The 20,155-nt window shown below is 35.3% G+C and overlaps 1 protein-coding gene across 1 annotated transcript in view; it reads right to left on the minus strand.

Moving 5' to 3' along the window:
* Window positions 1-20,155, minus strand: part of LOC136035358 (uncharacterized) — a gene marked incomplete in the record, with an annotated part of 119,424 nt that overhangs the window by 78,364 nt on the left and 20,905 nt on the right. The window contains 1 exon segment of the mRNA XM_065717108.1: window positions 17,448-17,669. Within this exon segment, the coding sequence (XP_065573180.1) occupies window positions 17,448-17,669 (222 nt within the window).

The raw sequence follows: 20,155 nt of genomic DNA on the forward strand, positions 1-20,155 counted from the left end.
CATTAAAACTTAAAACGAACAGAAATTACTCCGTATATGAAAGATTCCGTTCCCTCCTCAACACCTTGCTCTTTACGCCAAAGTTTGAAACTTTTTCTCAATTCTACTTTTTTTAAACAGTAAAAAGCTTTAGCGGAAAGAGCGGGGGGTTGACAAGGGAACATCCCCTTTTATACACGGAGTAATTTCTGTTCGTTTTAAGTTTTAATGTCGCTCCTTACTTTCAGTTGAAAAAACTAGTTTTTTTATTTAATTTCTTAACATTTTTGAATTAATACATGTTTGATTTTGGCTCTCCGCACATAAATTATTAAAATTAAATTTGATTATTAATTCTATTTTTGGCTAAATGGCTTTCTCTTAGTTTCGATCCGACGATTTTGAGAAAAAGGGTGGGAGAGGAGGCTTAGTTACCATCCAATTTTCCTATAAATATGAAAAAGTTTTTTTAACTGAGCCAACGTTTTTTCGGTCAAATGTAAAGAAAAAATCTATAATTGTGGCGGGAAAAAAATGATTAACTTATTTGAACATAAAAATCATCTTCATCAAGTAACTTATTGAATAAAAAAACAAGTTTTTTTTAACTGAAAGTAAGGAGCGACATTAAGACTTAAGAAGAACACAGATTACTCCGTATATGAAGAGGGCTGTTCCCTCCTCAACGCCACACACTTTACACTAAGGTTTGACTCTCTCTCTCAACTCTACTTTCTAAAACAGTACAACACTTTAGCGTAAAGAGCGGGGCGTTGAGGAGGGAACAGCCCCTCTCATATGCGGAGTGAATTTTGTTCGTTTTAAGTTTTAATGTCGCTCTTTACTTTTAGTTAAAAAACTTTTTTTATATTTAATTTATGAACTTTTTTGAATTAATACATTTTTAATTTGACTCTCCGCATTTGAATAATTAAAACGAAATCTGCATATATTTTTTTGGCTCAATGGTTTTCTCTTAGTTTTGATCGGAAGATTTTGAGAAAAAAGGGGTGGGGTAGGAGGCCTGTTTGCCCTCCGATCTTTTGGCCGCTTAATAAAGCACCTAGAACTTTCAATTTCTTCTGGAAGTTTTTATTAGTGAAAAATATGCGTAACTTACGAATCAACTTACGTAATGAACTTCTATGTTCGTATATTTTAATGAGGTATTTGAGAAGGTTTGTCCCCTCGTTAATGCGTCGCTCTTTACGCTAAAGCCAAGACTTTGTCCCAATTCTTTAAGAATGAAGCCTCAATCGTAAAGGCTATAGAATAAATAGTTAAAATTACTAAGAATACTTTAGCGTAAAGAGCGAGGTATTTAGGAAAAGATGAACCCTTCCTATCTATCTATCTATATAAAAATGTAGAGTCTGTCCGTTCGTCTGTCTGTCACTAAGTATGATGTCAATAAAAAAAAAACAATAAAAAAACTTAAAAGAATTAACAACTATCTTCTATAAAAAAACTGAAAAAAAAAGAAAAAAAAATGAAAAGAAAACTAAAAAAAGGAAAAAAACTAAATAAACGAACAGAAAACGAACTGTTGTTCGTTTTGTTATTTTGTTCTGTAAAACGAAAAAAAATTACCCCGTGCAGGAAAGGGGCTGTTCCCTTCTCAACGCCTCGCTCTTTACGCTAAAGTTTTTACTTTTTTTTAGTTTTTTTTCTTTTTTCTTTTTATATTTTTTTTTTTGTAGTTTTACCTTTTTATTTTTTTTTATTTTCATTTTCTTAGCTTTGGTTTTCTCCTTTATTTTTCAGTTTTTTTTGTTTTTTTCTTTTTTTTTTTAGTTTTTTTTCTAGTTTTTTAGCTTTTTTATTAGTTTTTCGTTTTTTTTTCTTTTTATTTTTTGTAGTTTTTACCTTTTTTTAAAGTTTTTTTTAGTTTTTTTTTCCCCAGTCGTCATTTGTGTCCCGATGTCCCGGTCTGTAATTTCGTCCGTCGAAAACATGACGTCAGTCGACACACGAACATAACGTCACTCGACAGACACACACACACACATACAGACAACTTATTTTTATATATATAGAAGATAGATAGATAGACTATCTGTTGGGGGGGGGGCGCTTCGCACCCCCCAAGACCCCCGCGTGGTAAGTCGTTACGCGCCATATTAGTTACGTGCCATTGTAGTTGTGTCCCTGTGTACCACCTATGAATATAGTTAAATTTATATATGTGTTTTGAACTACGTAAAACTTGCGAATATACAACATTCTTGGCTTTCCCATTGTCTGGGCAAATACAAAGCCTTATGTACTTATAATGACGTCATATGCAAACGCTCTTTTTACAAACAAACAAACATGCATACACACAACTCGTTTTTATATAGAAAGATAGATAGATAGATAAAATACACATTAACTGCGTAAAACTTGCGAATATACAACATTCTTCGCTGTCCAATTGTCGCTGTATATAAATAGATTGTCAGGTTTACCGACCCTCGAACATGCAACGTACAATGTCCATGGGAAAAACAATCAGTATTAAGATCTATACCACATTTTTCTAATGATTGACCTTGAGCTTTGTTGATGGTGATTGCAAATGCTAATCGAATTGGGAATTGCAATCTTTTAAATTGAAAAGGCAGATCCGTTGGAATCATGGGAATGCGAGAAATAAGAACAGCCTCACCCTAAAAAGGCGCTGTCAAGATTGTGGCCTCTATTACGTTTCCATAGTTTTTTACGGCAAGTCACGTGCCATTCCAAAGCTTTGGTGGGTTGATATTTCTTAACAGTATTATTGGTACGCTTATTTTTAGTTGTAGCACGTGTGGTGGAAACCCTGAAAGATCCACGGAATTTAAAATTCAGATGGATAATTAACCGCCTCATTTGGTTCCAAAACTGTGTCGACTGACTTGTAAAGGACTGCCTGGTCTCGAATCTTGGTCAAAACAATATTGGTAATTTCGTGGACATCTATATTTTTGGGTGCAAGAATCGCTCTTTCACTTAGCCATTTATTATTTTTAATATTGTTTAGAATATTCGGAAATACTTTTTCAATCAATTCATTTTTGGACGTCACTAAATTACAGAATTCAGCAGGTAGTTGTATTTGTCCTGGAATTGAGTCTACTGGGAGCTTTCCGTTTCCAATTGCCAGCAATTGATCTGAAAATGTTTGACCAGAGTCATCGTTTTGCAATCGGACACGCATATTTGTAGTTAATTTTAATGTTTTTACGTGTACCCATAAATTAGAATTTTTCAGGCAAGCATTCATTTCGTCTGCAGGGGTTGATCCCTGCGTACCACCTATGAATATAGTTAGATTTATATATGTGTTTTGAACGACGTAAAACTTGCGAATATACAACATTCTTGGCTTTCCCATTGTCTGTGCATATACAAAGCCTTATGTACTTATAATGACGTCATAGGCAAACGCTCTTTTTACAAACAAACAAACATGTATACACACAACTCGTTATTATATAGATAGACTAGCTGTTGGGGTGGCGCTTCGCGCCCCCCAAGCCCCCCCCCCCCGCGCGCGTAAGTCGTTACGCGCCATATTAGTTACGCACCATTGTAGTTGTGTCCCTGTGTCCCACCTGTGAATATAGATAGATTTATATATGTGTTTCAAACTTTTGCCGGAAGACACGGGCCGTAATGTCATGTCTATGAACCGCCGATTGTCCTTGAAGTAAAAGCTGCAGTATCTCGTCCCAAGATTGATTACATGTAAATGTAATAAATAAATCTGGACGACCATAGAGACGAACATAAGCAATAGTATCTTGAGCATATTCATGCATATGACGGGGACTGCCAGCATATGACGAAGGTAAAATTGTTAATCTTTCAACGTTTAAAATTGTTAATCTTTTTTAGTTTTTCTTTTTTAAATTTCTTCTTTTCTTTTTTTCTCTTTTAGTTGTTTTCTTTTTTTCGTTTTTTCGTTTTTTTTCTTTTTTTATTTCCTTTTAGTTTTATTCTTTTTTTCATTTTTTTAATAGAAGATTGTATTTAATTCTTTTAAGTTTTTTTTTTAGTTATTTTTTTTATATATTAACGTCATACACTATATTAACGGACAGACACTATATCTATATATATATATAAGAACTAGGTTTCCCAATTAAAGGGTTCCCAATTGGGGGTTAACACCAAGTTAACCCCCAATTAAAAACTATCTTCTATAAGAAAAACTGAAAAAAAAAGAATAAAACTAAAAGGAAATAAAAAAAGAAAAAAAAAAAGAAAAAACGAAAAAAAGAAAACAACTAAAAAAGAAAAAGAAGAAAAGAAGAAATTTAAAAAAGAAAAAGAAAAAAGAAAAAAAAACTAAAAATAAGGAAAAAACTTGTTTTTTTTATTTAATATGTTACTTGATGATGATTTTAAGGTTCAAATAGGTTAATAATTTTTTTTCCGCCACCATTGTAGATTTTTTCTTTACATTTGACCGAAGAAACTTTTTCAGATTTATGACAAAACTGGATGGCAACTAAGCCTCCTCTCCCACCATTTTTCTCAAAATCGTCTGATCGAAACTAAGAGAAAGCCATTTAGCCAAAAATAGAATTAATATACAAATTTCATTTTAATAATTTCTCTGCGGAGAGCCAAAATCAAACATGTATTAATTCAAAAATGTTAAGAAATTAAATGAAAAAACTAGTTTTTTTAACTGACAGTAACGAGCGACATTAAAACTTAAAACGAACACAAATTACTCCGTGTATAAAAGGGGCTGTTCCCTTATCAACCTTCGCTATTTCCGCTAAAGCTTTTTCCTGTTTAATAAAGTAGAATTGAGAGAAAGAGTCAAACTTTAGCCTAAAGAGCGAACGGTTGACGAGGGAACAGAATCTTTCATATACGGAGTAATTTCTGTTCGTTTTAAGTTTTAATGCCGCTCCTTACTTTCAGTTCAAAAAACTTTTTTATTTAATTGCTAAGAAAAATTCGAACGTTTTTTCCTGTATAATCTGCGTTCTTTTTTTTTCTCAGAGATGAGCTGCTTGTCCTGTAATTTTTTCATGAGCTGCTATTTTGTATCTCTTTCATGTATTATCTAAATATTTGTTGTTTTCACCTTGCGACAGCGGAGTGGTTAGCGTCACGCCCGGGAAGGTCTGGGATCTACGTTCGATCCTCCATGTCGTAAGGAATTCTTCTATTTAATACATTGTGGTAATTTTTTTCCAAAATGTTGAAAACTACACTATCCGAAAAAAAAAATTTACGCAATTGTTTGGGGGCGTATAGACTGCACTAAGCTCACTTTTTCTCAGAGATAAACTACTTAAATACTGTATCCATGGACCAAGAATCAATTCCATGTGTTGCAAGGACTTTACGAACTGAAAATGAATAATCAAAGATATGCATTTGATTCAGCGAACAGAAGACCTTTATTTACAGCCACTTTCCTAGTAAGGTATTAGTTAAAAAACACAGGTATTATCAACTGAAAGTAAGGAGCGACATTGAAACTTAAAAAGAATGTAAATTATTATGTATACGAAAGGGGCTGTCTCCTCCTCAACGCCCCGCTCTTTACGCTAAATTTTTGTTGTTTTGAAAAGTAGAGTGGCAAGAAAGAGTCAAACTTCAGCGTAAACAGCGAGGCGTTGAGGGGGAGATTCTGGAATTAAGTTTTATGCTGCTGCAATTGTATTTTCTGCTATTTTTATAAAACGAGTAAAGTAACGAAAGGCTTTCATGTTTAATCATAGTTTACTTACATGTATATCTGGGCATCAACTATTATGGAAGTGGGCCGGTGGATTTTGTATCGGTGGGGGGAGTTTACTTGAACTTCAAAATACAATTGGGTGCCCAAATTTGTATCTGCTTAGTAGGGATTTGGACAAATGCTAACAATTGGACAAGAGCTAACAATGGGTACATTGTGCCATTTACTAGGCTTGTCTCCGGGGCTATGGGTGCCTTGGCATCCCTTGAGGCACTGTTTCTAAATTCTTCACTATTTTGAACTTTAAAACGTCCTCAAAGTCTTAAATTAATACCCTCAGCTGTTCCTGAGATATTGCGGATACGGTCTTTTGACAACCAACATCCACATATTGTTTTGATATTGTTCGACACCTACCTAATAGCGTGTTATTGCAATAATACCCAAATACCCAATGTCTTTTAATAGAGAAAATGACAAACATTTTTTTATTTAGTTACTTTACATGCATGTGGAATCAGGAGTTCTTGAGTTAAGAGCAGCTATGGTCGTGCTTTGGCCCTCCTAAGTGTCTACGTCTTGAACGAGAAACCAACAGTTGAATTAGTTATATTTTTGGCCTTGGCATAACTTTCTGTGGAACAGATATGTAAGTTATTGTTAGTTTATAAATGCTTTTATTTAGCGTCGTATGTTTTGGACATTAATGTTTTGAGCATTTTTTGAAAAATAAAAATTAAGAGTCTTATTAAAAGTTGGTCGAAAGTCGAATTGGTTGTATTTCTGGCATTAGATTTGCTCATGTTGTAACGGATTCAGGCATTGATTTCTTTTTAAACGTCTTTATTGAACCCGTTTGTTTAGAGGTATGTTTAGCTGTGTGTGTTTGCTAAATTCTTTAATATGATCAAAACCCGTTTATACATATGACATTCGTCATCTGCAAGTACTTACAGATATTGGTTTTTTGGTGGAGAGGTAGGCCTACTTTACTTTTTAAGCATTTTAAGCGTTTTCTTTTTTTCAATATTTGTATACATCTTACTTGAAAAAAGTGAATTTTCCAAAGAGGAGGAGCACGATTTCTCTGTATTATTTTAAAAACGATAAGAAATTAAAGAAAAAATCGAGTTTTTTTCAACTAAAGGCAAAGAGCATTGTTAAAACTTAAACGAGCAGAAATGTTGCCGTATATGAAGAGGGTCACTTCCTCATCAATACCTCCCTCTTTATACTAATGTTTTTCTTAGGTTTTTTAATTGAGTTATTTATTCTAATTAAACGGCTTTTATGGTTTAGGAGCAATTCTTAAAGAATTGGGACAAAATTTGAATTTTAGCTTAAAAACCGAGTTATTGATGAGGGCACAACTTCCCTCAGAGAAGTAATAATTTCTGTTAGTTTCAAGTTTTAATGTTGTTCCTTGCTTTCAGTTGAAAAAGCTTATATTATAGAAAGCTATACAACAAAACATAAAGCTGAACTTCTTTTTGCTGTTGTTTTTTTTTCTTTGAGCACTGAGGACGACTTGGCGGAGGTCCTTGTCGAAATATTTGCTTGTTTTTCATATTTAGCTACTGGCTGATAAAATCCTCGTTTTTTCACCTATTTGTTTTTTATCTTTTCATTCTTTATTCCCTTTCTTTGTTTTCAGGAGTAATTCTTAATGAATTGGGAAAAAATTTTAATTTTAGCTTAAAACCGAGTTATTGATGAGGGCACAACTTCCCTCAGAGAAGTAATAATTTCTGTTAGTTTCAAGTTTTAATGTTTTTCCTTGCTTCCAGTTTAAAAAGCTTTTATTATAAACGGAATAAAGCTATACAACAAAACATAAAGCTGAACTTTTTTTTAAAGTAATTTATTTTATTATTATTATTTTAATTGAAGATACAAAAGTGAAACTGTAGTTTAATTTGAAAATATGCTATCCCCCCCCCCTCTTAGAACCCCTATTACAAGTACTGATTAAAATATTCCTGGGAATCAAGGAGATTTGAGAGTAATTCCCCCTCCCAAAAAAGGCAGAACTTCTTTAACATTTTATCTATTATAGGATTGCATTTTGACCTTCAAGTAAACTTCCCCCACATGCACAATATTTTTGGCCTTGATATAACTCACTGTGGATCAGATAGGCAAGTTAATGTTCGTTTTTTTTCCCTTTTATTCATATTCGTATGTCTTGGAGATTAATATTTTTAAGGATTTTTGGAAAAACTAAAGAGCTATATTGAAAGCTTTCGAATTGGTTCTATCTCTAGCATTGGATTCGACTCTTCTGGAGTGGATTAAGCAATTGATATTTTTTTACACACTATAATTTTAGTCCTATTAAAATGCAAATGAAATATTATCTTACATATACTAAAACAGATTTTCTTGGGTAAAATGAGCGCCATCTTCACTGATTTTCGGAAAAAGAAACGGAAAAAACATTCCCAGGAATCAAGTGGATTTGAGAATAATTTTACCCCCTCCACTTCTCTTCCGAAAAAAAATTCGGTCAATATTTATATATTATAAAATTCTAGACTTAGGAAATTTGGGCACTCAATTGCATTTTGAAGTTCAAGTAAACTTTCCCCACCTACACAAATATTCACCGGCCCTCTTCCATAATAGGTGATGCCCAGATATACATGAAAGCCTTTCGTTACTTTACTCGTTTTGTGAAAATAGTAGAAAATGCAATTGCAGTAGCACAAAACCGAATGCTAGAATCCCCCCCTCAACAACTCGCTCTTTACGCTGAAGTTTGGCTCTTTCTTACCACTCTAATTCTCAAAACAATAAAAAACTTTAGCGTAAAGAGCGAGGCTTTGAGGAAGAGACAGTCCCTTTCATATAAGGAATAATTTATATTCTTTTTAAGTTTTAATGTCGCTCCTTGCTTTCAGTTGAAAATACCTGTGTTTTTTAATTAATACCATAAAAAGATAGTGGCAGTAAATAAAGCTCTTCTGTTCGCTGAATCAAATGCATATCTTTGATTATTCATTTTCAGTTTGTAAAGTCCTTGCAACACTTGCAATTGAACTTTGGTCCATGGATACAGTATTTAAGTAGTTTATCTCTGAGAAAAAGTGAGCTTAGTGCAGTCTATACGCCCCCAAAAAGTTACCTAATTTTTTTTTCGGGTACTGTAGTTTTCAACATTTTGAAAAAAATTTAAACACAAGAGTGAACATCGAAAATTTCCTTACGACATGGAGGATCGAACGTAGATCATACACCTTTCCGGGCGAGACGCTAACCACTCCGCTGTCGCAAGGTGAAAACATCAAATATTTAGATAATCCATGAAAGAGATACAAAATAGCTCATGAAAGAAATACATGACAAGCAGCTCATCTCTGAGAAAAAAAATGAACACAGATTACACAGGAAAAAGTGTTCGACTTTTTCTTAGCAATTAAATAAAAAAAAAAATTTTAACTGAAAGTAAGGAGCGACATTAAAACTTAAAACGAACAGAAATTACTCCGTATATGAAAGATTCCGTTCCCTCCTCAACACCTTGCTCTTTACGCCAAAGTTTGAAACTTTTTCTCAATTCTACTTTTTTTAAACAGTAAAAAGCTTTAGCGGAAAGAGCGGGGGGTTGACAAGGGAACATCCCCTTTTATACACGGAGTAATTTCTGTTCGTTTTAACTTTTAATGTCGCTCCTTACTTTCAGTTGAAAAAACTAGTTTTTTTATTTAATTTCTTAACATTTTTGAATTAATACATGTTTGATTTTGGCTCTCCGCACATAAATTATTAAAATTAAATTTGATTATTAATTCTATTTTTGGCTAAATGGCTTTCTCTTAGTTTCGATCCGACGATTTTGAGAAAAAGGGTGGGACAGGAGGCTTAGTTACCATCCAATTTTCCTATAAATATGAAAAAGTTTTTTCAACTGAGCCAACGTTTTTTCGGTCAAATGTAAAGAAAAAATCTATAATTGTGGCGAGAAAAAAATGATTAACTTATTTGAACATAAAAATCATCTTCATCAAGTAACTTATTGAATAAAAAAACAAGTTTTTTTTAACTGAAAGTAAGGAGCGACATTAAGACTTAAGAAGAACACAGATTACTCCGTATATGAAGAGGGCTGTTCCCTCCTCAACGCCACACACTTTACACTAAGGTTTGACTCTCTCTCTCAACTCTACTTTCTAAAACAGTACAACACTTTAGCGTAAAGAGCGGGGCGTTGAGGAGGGAACAGCCCCTCTCATATGCGGAGTGAATTCTGTTCGTTTTAAGTTTTAATGTCGCTCTTTACTTTTAGTTAAAAAACTTTTTTTTTATTTAATTTATGAACTTTTTTGAATTAATACATTTTTAATTTGGCTCTCCGCATTTGAATAATTAAAACGAAATCTGCATATATTTTTTTGGCTCAATGGTTTTCTCTTAGTTTTGATCGGACAATTTTGAGAAAAAAGGGGTGGGGTAGGAGGCCTGTTTGCCCTCCGATCTTTTGGCCGCTTAATAAAGCACCTAGAACTTTTAATTTCTTCTGGAAGTTTTTATTAGTGAAAAATATGCGTAACTTACGAATCAACTTACGTAATGAACTTCTATGTTCGTATATTTTAATGATGTATTTGAGAAGGTTTGTCCCCTCGTTAATGCGTCGCTCTTTACGCTAAAGCCAAGACTTTGTCCCAATTCTTTAAGAATGAAGCCTCAATCGTAAAGGCTATAGAATAAATAGTTAAAATTACTAAGAATACTTTAGCGTAAAGAGCGAGGTATTTAGGAAAAGATGAACCCCTCCTATCTATCTATCTATATAAAAATGTAGAGTCTGTCCGTTCGTCTGTCTGTCACTAAGTATGATGTCAATAAAAAAAAAAACAATAAAAAAACTTAAAAGAATTAACAACTATCTTCTATAAAAAAAACTGAAAAAAAAAGAAAAAAAAATGAAAAGAAAACTAAAAAAAGGAAAAAAACTAAATAAACGAACAGAAAACGAACTGTTGTTCGTTTTGTTGTTTTGTTCTGTAAAACGAAAAAAAATTACCCCGTGCATGAAAGGGGCTGTTCCCTTCTCAACGCCTCGCTCTTTACGCTAAAGTTTTTACTTTTTTTTAGTTTTTTTTCTTTTTTCTTTTTATATTTTTTTTTTGTAGTTTTACCTTTTTATTTTTTTTTTATTTTCATTTTCTTAGCTTTGGTTTTCTCCTTTATTTTTCAGTTTTTTTTTGTTTTTTTCTTTTTTTTTAGTTTTTTTCTAGTTTTTTAGCTTTTTTATTAGTTTTTCGTTTTTTTTTCTTTTTATTTTTTGTAGTTTTTACCTTTTTTTAAAGTTTTTTTAGTTTTTTTTCCCGGTCGTCATTTGTGTCCCGATGTCCCGGTCTGTAATTTCGTCCGTCGAAAACATGACGTCAGTCGACACACGAACATAACGTCACTCGACAGACACACACACACACATACAGACAACTTATTTTTATATATATAGAAGATAGATGGATAGACTATCTGTTGGGGGGTGGGGGGGGGGGCGCTTCGCACCCCCCAAGATCCCCGCGTGGTAAGTCGTTACGCGCCATATTAGTTACGTGCCATTGTAGTTGTGTCCCTGTGTACCACCTATGAATATAGTTAAATTTATATATGTGTTTTGAACTACGTAAAACTTGCGAATATACAACATTCTTGGCTTTCCCATTGTCTGGGCAAATACAAAGCCTTATGTACTTATAATGACGTCATATGCAAACGCTCTTTTTACAAACAAACAAACATGCATACACACAACTCGTTTTTATATAGAAAGATAGATAGATAGATAAAATACACATTAACTGCGTAAAACTTGCGAATATACAACATTCTTCGCTGTCCAATTGTCGCTGTATATAAATAGATTGTCAGGTTTACCGACCCTCGAACATGCAACGTACAATGTCCATGGGAAAAACAATCAGTATTAAGATCTATACCACATTTTTCTAATGATTGACCTTGAGCTTTGTTGATGGTGATTGCAAATGCTAATCGAATTGGGAATTGCAATCTTTTAAATTGAAAAGGCAGATCCGTTGGAATCATGGGAATGCGAGAAATAAGAACAGCCTCACCCTAAAAAGGCCCTGTCAAGATTGTGGCCTCTATTACGTTTCCATAGTTTTTTTATGGCAAGTCACGTGCCATTCCAAAGCTTTGGTGGGTTGATATTTCTTAACAGTATTATTGGTACGCTTATTTTTAGTTGTAGCACGTGTGGTGGAAACCCTGAAAGATCCACGGAATTTAAAATTCAGATGGATAATTAACCGCCTCATTTGGTTCCAAAACTGTGTCGACTGACTTGTAAAGGACTGCCTGGTCTCGAATCTTGGTCAAAACAATATTGGTAATTTCGTGGACATCTATATTTTTGGGTGCAAGAATCGCTCTTTCACTTAGCCATTTATTATTTTTAATATTGTTTAGAATATTCGGAAATACTTTTTCAATCAATTCATTTTTGGACGTCACTAAATTACAGAATTCAGCAGGTAGTTGTATTTGTCCTGGAATTGAGTCTACTGGGAGCTTTCCGTTTCCAATTGCCAGCAATTGATCTGAAAATGTTTGACCAGAGTCATCGTTTTGCAATCGGACACGCATATTTGTAGTTAATTTTAATGTTTTTACGTGTGCCCATAAATTAGAATTTTTCAGGCAAGCATTCATTTCGTCTGCAGGGGTTGATCCCTGCGTACCACCTATGAATATAGTTAGATTTATATATGTGTTTTGAACGACGTAAAACTTGCGAATATACAACATTCTTGGCTTTCCCATTGTCTGTGCATATACAAAGCCTTATGTACTTATAATGACGTCATAGGCAAACGCTCTTTTTACAAACAAACAAACATGTATACACACAACTCGTTATTATATAGATAGACTAGCTGTTGGGGTGGCGCTTCGCGCCACCCCAACAGCTAGTCGACATTAAAACTTAAAAAATGAAAAAACTAGTTTTTTTAACTGACAGTAACGAGCGACATTAAAACTTAAAACGAACACAAATTACTCCGTGTATAAAAGGGGCTGTTCCCTTATCAACCCTCGCTATTTCCGCTAAAGCTTTTTCCTGTTTAATAAAGTAGAATTGAGAGAAAGAGTCAAACTTTAGCCTAAAGAGCGAACGGTTGACGAGGGAACAGAATCTTTCATATACGGAGTAATTTCTGTTCGTTTTAAGTTTTAATGTCGCTCCTTACTTTCAGTTCAAAAAACTTTTTTATTTAATTGCTAAGAAAAATTCGAACGTTTTTTCCTGTATAATCTGCGTTCTTTTTTTTCTAAGAGATGAGCTGCTTGTCCTGTAATTTTTTCATGAGCTGCTATTTTGTATCTCTTTCATGTTAGCCAAAAGATCCAATCTCTGGAAATTCCTAATGCTCTAACAGTGGTGTCAGTTCATAAAAAATATAGGGTGTGTTGGTAAACGTTCTTTTTAAATCTGAGAGGAAGATTTTGTTCATTTTGTGACTGAAACTATAAACAATAGCTAAGAGCTCATATGGCACTTGTGACGAGGCAAGAAGAGCTAAGAGCCAAGAGCTCATATGGTATGAGCTCTAACGAAATTCTAAGAATCAATAGATTGATTTAAAAGGAAAATCAGAGGCTTAATGCCGGTCAGGATTTAAAATAAAAGCTCTGAGTCACGATGTCCTTCTAAATATCAAAATTCATTATGATCCGATCACCCACACGTAAATTATAAAAACCTAGTTTTTTCTAATTTTTCCTCTCCCTTTAGCCCCCCAGATGGTCGAATCTGGGAAAACGACCTTATCAAGTCAATTTGTGCAGCTCCCTGACAAGCCTACCAATTTTCATCGTCCTAGCACGTCCAGAAGCACTAAACTCGCCAAATCAATGAACCCCTCCCCCCAACTCCCCCAAAGAGAGCGAAACCACTACGGTTACGTCAATCACGTATCAAGGACATCTGCTTATTCTATCCGCCAAGCTTCATCCCGATTCCTCCACTCCAAGTGTTTTCCAAGATTTCACCCTCCAACTCCCCCCAATGTCAAAAGATCTGGTCGGGATTTGAAAAAAGAGCTCTGAGACATGAATTCCTTCTAAATATCAAATTTCATTAAGATCCGATCATCTATTCTTGAGATAAATATATCCCAATTTTTACGTTTTCCAAGAATTCCGGTTTCCCCTCAAACTCCCCCCAATGTCACAGGATCTAGTCGGAATTTAAAATTAGAGCTTTAAAGCACGAGATCCTTCTAAATATCAAATTTCATTAAGATCTGGTCACCCTTTTGTAAGTTACAAATACCTCAATTTTCAAAATTACCCCCCCCCCCAAAACTTCACCAAAGAGAGCAGATCCGGTCCGGTTATGTCAATCACGTATCTTAGAAAGGTTTTTATTCTTCCCATCCAGTTTCATCTTGATTTCTCCGCTTTAAATATTTTCTAAGATTCCCCCCCCCCAAATGACGCTGGAACCGATTGAGATTTAAAATAAGAGATCTGAGTTACGAGGTCATTCTAAATATGAACTTTCATGAAGATCCGATCACTCCTTCGTAAGTTACCCCACCCAATTGAGCAGATCCGTTCCAATTATGTAAATCACGTATCTACTTATTTTTCCCACCAAGTTTCATCCCGATCCCTCCAATCTAAGCGTTTTCCAAGATTTTAGGTTCCCAAACCCCAAACTCCCCCCAATGTCACCAGATCTGGTCGGGATTTAAAATAAGAGCATTGAGATACGATATCCTTCTAAATACCAAATTTCATTGAGATCCGATCACTCGTTTGTAAGTTAAAAGTACCTCATTTTTTCTAATTTTTTATAATTAACCCCCCCCCCCAACTACCCCAAAGAGAGTGGATCTGTTCCGGTTATGTCAATCATGTATCTAGGAATTGTGCTTATTTTTCCCACCAAGTTTCATCCCGATCCCTCCACTCTAAGTGTTTTCCAAGATTTTAGGCTCCCCCCCCAAATGTCACCAGATCCGGTCGGGATTTAAAATAAGAGCTCTGAGACACGATATCCTTCCAAACTTCAAATTTCATTAAGAACCGATCACTCCTTCGTAAGTTAAAAATACCTCATTTTTCTAATTTGTTCCGAATTACACCCCCCCCCCCCAAATCCCCCAAAGAGAGCGGATCTGTCCCGGTTATGTTATTCTCGCATCTAGGACTTGTGCTTATTTTTCCCACCAATTTTCATCCCGATCCCTCCACTCTAAGCGTTTTCCAAGATTTAGACCCCCCCTCAATTCCTCCCAATGTCACCGGATCCAGTCGGGATTTAAAATAAGAGCTCTGAGACACGATATCCTTCCAAACTTCAAATTTCATTAAGATCCGATCGTTCCTTCGTAAGTTAAAAATACCTCTTTTTTCTTTTCTTTTTTTCTGAATTAACCGGCCCCCCACTCCCCCCACCCCGGATGTTCAAGCATTTCTAATTTAATCTGGTCCGGTCCCTGATATGCCGGCCAAGTTTCATTGTCCTAGCTTGCCTGGAAGTGCCTGAAGTAGCAAAACCAGGACAGGCAGACGGACAGACAGACAGACAGACAGACCGACAGAATTTGAGATCGCTATATGTCACTTGGTTAATACCAAGTGCCATAAAAATAATTACTAAATAACTCATTGTGCCCATACCGTTCCTTACTAAGGTAACACTATTGCGCTGTCAATGATATTGAAATGTTTGTCAGTGAATTTCGGCCAGTCAAGTGTTTAGACATCACTGTCACGTTCAATTGTAACGTGAAGCAATCCAATTTGTTTCTAAAAGACACATTTTCTCGTTGGTCTAGCATCAGTAATTCCAAGATGGCTTTTTATTTTCATTGGGTCATTTTAAAAAACGTTTCAAAAACTTCCAAACTGAGAAGACCAAAACAATATAAGCACAGCATATTCCTGGGGGTGCAATCAGAACAAGAGCTAAGAGCTCATATGGCACTTGTGACGAGGTCGGAAGAGCCAAGAGCTAAGAGCTCATATGGTATGCGCTCTAGCAAAATTCTTAGAATCAATAGATTGCTTTAAAAGGAAAATCAGAGGCTTAATTACGGTCGGGATTTAAAATAAGAGCTCTGAGTCACGAGGTCAAGCTAAATATTAAAATTCATTAAGATCCGATCACCCACTCGCAAGTTAAATTACCTCAATTTTTCTAATTTTTCCTCTCCCCTCAGCACCCCAGATGTTCGAATCAGGGGAAATGACTTTATCGAGTCAATTTGTACAGCTACCTGACATGCCTACCGATTTTCATCGTCCTAGCACGTCCAGAAGCACCAAACTCACCAGAGCACTGAACCCCACCACCTAACTCCGCCAAAGATAGCGGATCCGGTCCGGTTATGTAAGTCACCTATCTTGGACTTGTGCTTATTCTGTCCACCAAGTTTCATCCTGATCTCTCCGCTATAAGCGTTTTCAAAGATTCCCCCCCCCCCAAATGACACTGGATCTGGTCGGGATAAAAAATAAGACATTTGAGTTTCGAGGTCCTTCTAAATATGAAATTTCATTAAGATATGATCACTCTTTCGCAAGTTAAAAATACCTCATTTTTTCTAATTTTTAGAATTAACCCTCCCCCCAGCTCCCCCAAAGAGAGCAGATCCGTTCTGGTTATGTCAATCCTGTATCTAGGACTTGTGCTTATTTTTCCCACCAATTTTTATCCCGATTCCTCCACTCTAAGCGTTTTCCAAGATTTTAGGTTCCACCCCCCCCCCAGCTTCCCCTTCACCAGATCCGGTCGGGATTTAAAATAAGAGCTCTGAGACACAATATCCTTCAAAACATCAAATTTCATTAAGATCCGATCACTCCTTCATAAGTTAAAAATACCTCATTTTATTTAATTTTTCAGATTAACCCTCCTCCCCCAACTCCTCCAAAGAGAGCGAATCCGTTCCGGTTATTTCAATCATATATCTAGGACTTATGATTATTTTTACCACCAAGTTTCATCCCGATCCCTCAACTCTAAGTGTTTTCCGAGATTTTAGGTTCCCTCCCCAACTTCCCCTTAACCGGATAAGGTCAATATTTATTACAAGAGCTCTGAGACATGATATCCTTCCAAACATCAAATTTCATCAAGATCTGGTCACTCCTTCGTAAGTTAAGAATACCTCATTTTCCTAATTTTTCAGAATTAACCCTCCCCCCCACTCCCCCGAAGAGAGCGGATCCATCCCGGTTATGTCAATAACGTATCTAGGTCTTCTGCTTATTTTTCCCAGCAAGTTTCATCCCGATCCCTCCACTCAAAGCGTTTGCCAAGATTTTAGGTTTCCCCCCTCCAACTCCCCCAATGTCGTCCGATCTGGTCGGGATTTAAAATAAGAGCTCTGAGACACGATATCATTCCAAACATCAAATTTCATTAAGATCCCATCACCCGCTCATAAGTTAAAAATACTTCATTTTTTCTATTTTTTTCGACTTAACCGGCCCCCGACTCCCCCCCCCCAGATTGTCAAATCGGGAAAATGACTATTTCCAATTTAATCTGGTCCGGTCCCTGATACGCTTGCAAAATTTCATCGTCCTAGCTTACCTGGAAGTGCCTAAAGTAGCAAAACCGGGACCGACAGACCTGACAGACAGACCGACAGAATTTGCGATAGCTATATGTCACTTGGTTAATACCAAGTGGCATAAAAACTGAATAGAATGACGAAGAGGGAAGGGTTAAAATAGAATCAAACGGGGAAAAGCGATCTCTGCCTCAACTCTCTATTCCGAAATGTTAAAATGAATGTCATACCTTTGTCACTGAAATCGTTTATATCAGAATCAGAAAATTCATAGCAGAGGGTATTGTTCTTCTTTCGTCTGAACTCTGGTTTTCCTTGATCATCTTGCTCCTGATTATCCAGTATAAGGTGATTGAAAACCGGAGAAAGTTTTGCAATATCCGCATCTGTAGCTGTAAAAGAAACCTCCATATTTTGCGTTTCGACAGATGGCAGTATTTCAGCTGTGGTATCTGTAATCATAAAACACATGGTGCTTAGTTAAAAGTATTCAACCCTGACACTAAGCTTTTTTTTTGAACAAATGCAAAATAAACAGCTAATAGAGAGCAAAGTTGAGGCAACGTCTATCTGTTATCAAGTAAAATTCTTTACATATTAAAAGGGAAAAGTAGCACAACAAGGGTGACTCATCTTCAGCATGTAGCTCTTAACTAAATTGATGATATCTCATTAAGATTAATGCAAGAACTTAAGAAAGATACACAAGACTAGCATTTCCACCACATGTAAATATTCCGATCAGATTGTGTTATCTATTAAGAAATTTAGACTGACCAGTGAAAGCATTCTTATTTGTAAGCACTCTCTTGACCAAAAGCACATTAGAAAGTTCCTTTAGACAACACTTTTGTGATGGTTTACATCTATGGTTCAATGAGACACCTTCTTTAAAAGCAAGATACGTGGATTTGTTTTCACTGAGCGTCAATTCACTTGGATTCAGGTATGTTTGAATTCATGTATCATTGAAATTAATCTTGAAGTATGGGTAGTTTTGACAGGCCATTACCGGGAATTAGCGTGGGTATAAATCAACCCAAATTTGGCGGAAGACAAAAGCAAGCATTGAAAAGGTTTCTGTCATTTTCAATGCGTCAGGGAAATATAATGAAGATGTAAATGATGAAGTAAAAGAAGATATACAAACAAATGTATATGAAGCATGTAAATATTCGGAATTGATGCTTATTTTTAATAGATCTCATATTCTAGTCACACTTTTGTGGGGATCAGTGCCATGTATTTGTCGGAGAATATTGTTGTTTTGTTTTAATCTATTATATATATATAAAAATAAATTGTCTGTGTGTGTGTCGAGTGACGTCATGTCATCATGTCATGTCGTCATTAAGTTAGTTGTCGTCATGTTTGTTATGACGATGGCGTCATTAAAGGTATTTAAGACATTCGTTCAAAGACAAATTTCTAATTGTAAGAAGATCGTGGACGGAAAAATGTTTAATTGTAAAATGACTGAAGAACCTACAATGGCAACAGCCGAGGAAGCTGCTCAAAGAGTCTATGCCAAAAAACTTGCGGCTGATAGAGATTTGAACGATTTTCTTAAATACTTTTAATGACGTCATTGTCATAACAAACATGACGACAACTAACTTTGTATGTGTGTTATGTCTGTCTGTCTGTCTGTCCGCATATGACGTCTGAATTATTTCATCATATACCAATTCAAAAACGAATGTATTCAAGCCCAAAGTAGCTGAGTTGGTAACGCGTTATGTTCCAGGTTCTAGGTCCCAGAGGTTCCAGGTTCGAACCTTGGCTAGGTAAAAACTACAAAAAAAAAACTAAAAAAAAACTAAAAACTAAAAAAAAAACTAAAAACTAATAAAAAAACAAAAAAAGCTAAAAAACTAAAAAAGAAAAAAAGGAAAAAACTGAAAAATAAAGGAGAAAAACAAAACTAAAAAAATGAAAATAAAATAAAAAAACTAAAAAGGTAAAAACTACAAAAAAAAACTAAAAAGAAAAAAAACTAAAAAAACTTAAAAAAAGGTAAAAACAAAAAAAAAACTAAAAAGAAAAAAAGGAAAAAAACTAAAAATTTATTTCATCATATACCAATTCAAAAACGAATGTATATACAGACCGGGACACCGGGACACAAATGACGACCGAGACACAGGGAATATAAATGACGACCGGGACACAGGGACACAACTACAACGGGGACGCAGGGGGGCACAGGGGGATATATAAATGACGACGGGGACACAGGGAATGTTCGATTAGCAATCACCATCAACAAAGCTCAAGGGCAATCATTAGAATCATGAGGTATAACTAAAAAAAATAAAAAAAAGGTAAAAAAACTAAAAACTAAAAAAAAGACCAATTCAAAAACGAATGTATATACAGACCGGGACACCGGGACACAGGGAATATAAATGACGATCGGGACACTCAAAGAGAAATTACAGACTGGGACACCGGGACACAAATGACGACCGGGACACAGGGACACAACTACAACGGGAACGCCGGGGGGCACAGGGGGATATATAATTGACGACGGCGACACAGGGAATGTTTGATTAGCAATCACCATCAACAAAGCTCAAGGGCAATCATTAGAATAATGAGGTATAGATCTGAATACGGATTGTTTTTCCCATGGACAATTATATGTTGCATGTTCAAGAGTCGGTAAACCTGACAATCTATTTATATGCACAGACAATGGGACAGCGAAGAATGTTGTATATTCGCAAGTTTTACGTAGTAAAAAACATATATCTATATATATATAAAAATAAGTTGTCTGTCTGTCTGTAGATCAGGTGACGTCATGTTTATGTGTTGACTGACGTCATGAAATTAGTTGTCGTCATTTTTGCTTTGACGGTGACGTCATTCAAGATATTTAAGACATATGTTCACGTAGAAATCTATTAATGTTTAAGTTTACAATGACTGA

This window comes from Artemia franciscana, chromosome 14 (assembly GCF_032884065.1).
Source record: "Artemia franciscana chromosome 14, ASM3288406v1, whole genome shotgun sequence".
Classification (NCBI taxonomy): Eukaryota; Metazoa; Arthropoda; class Branchiopoda; order Anostraca; family Artemiidae; genus Artemia; species Artemia franciscana.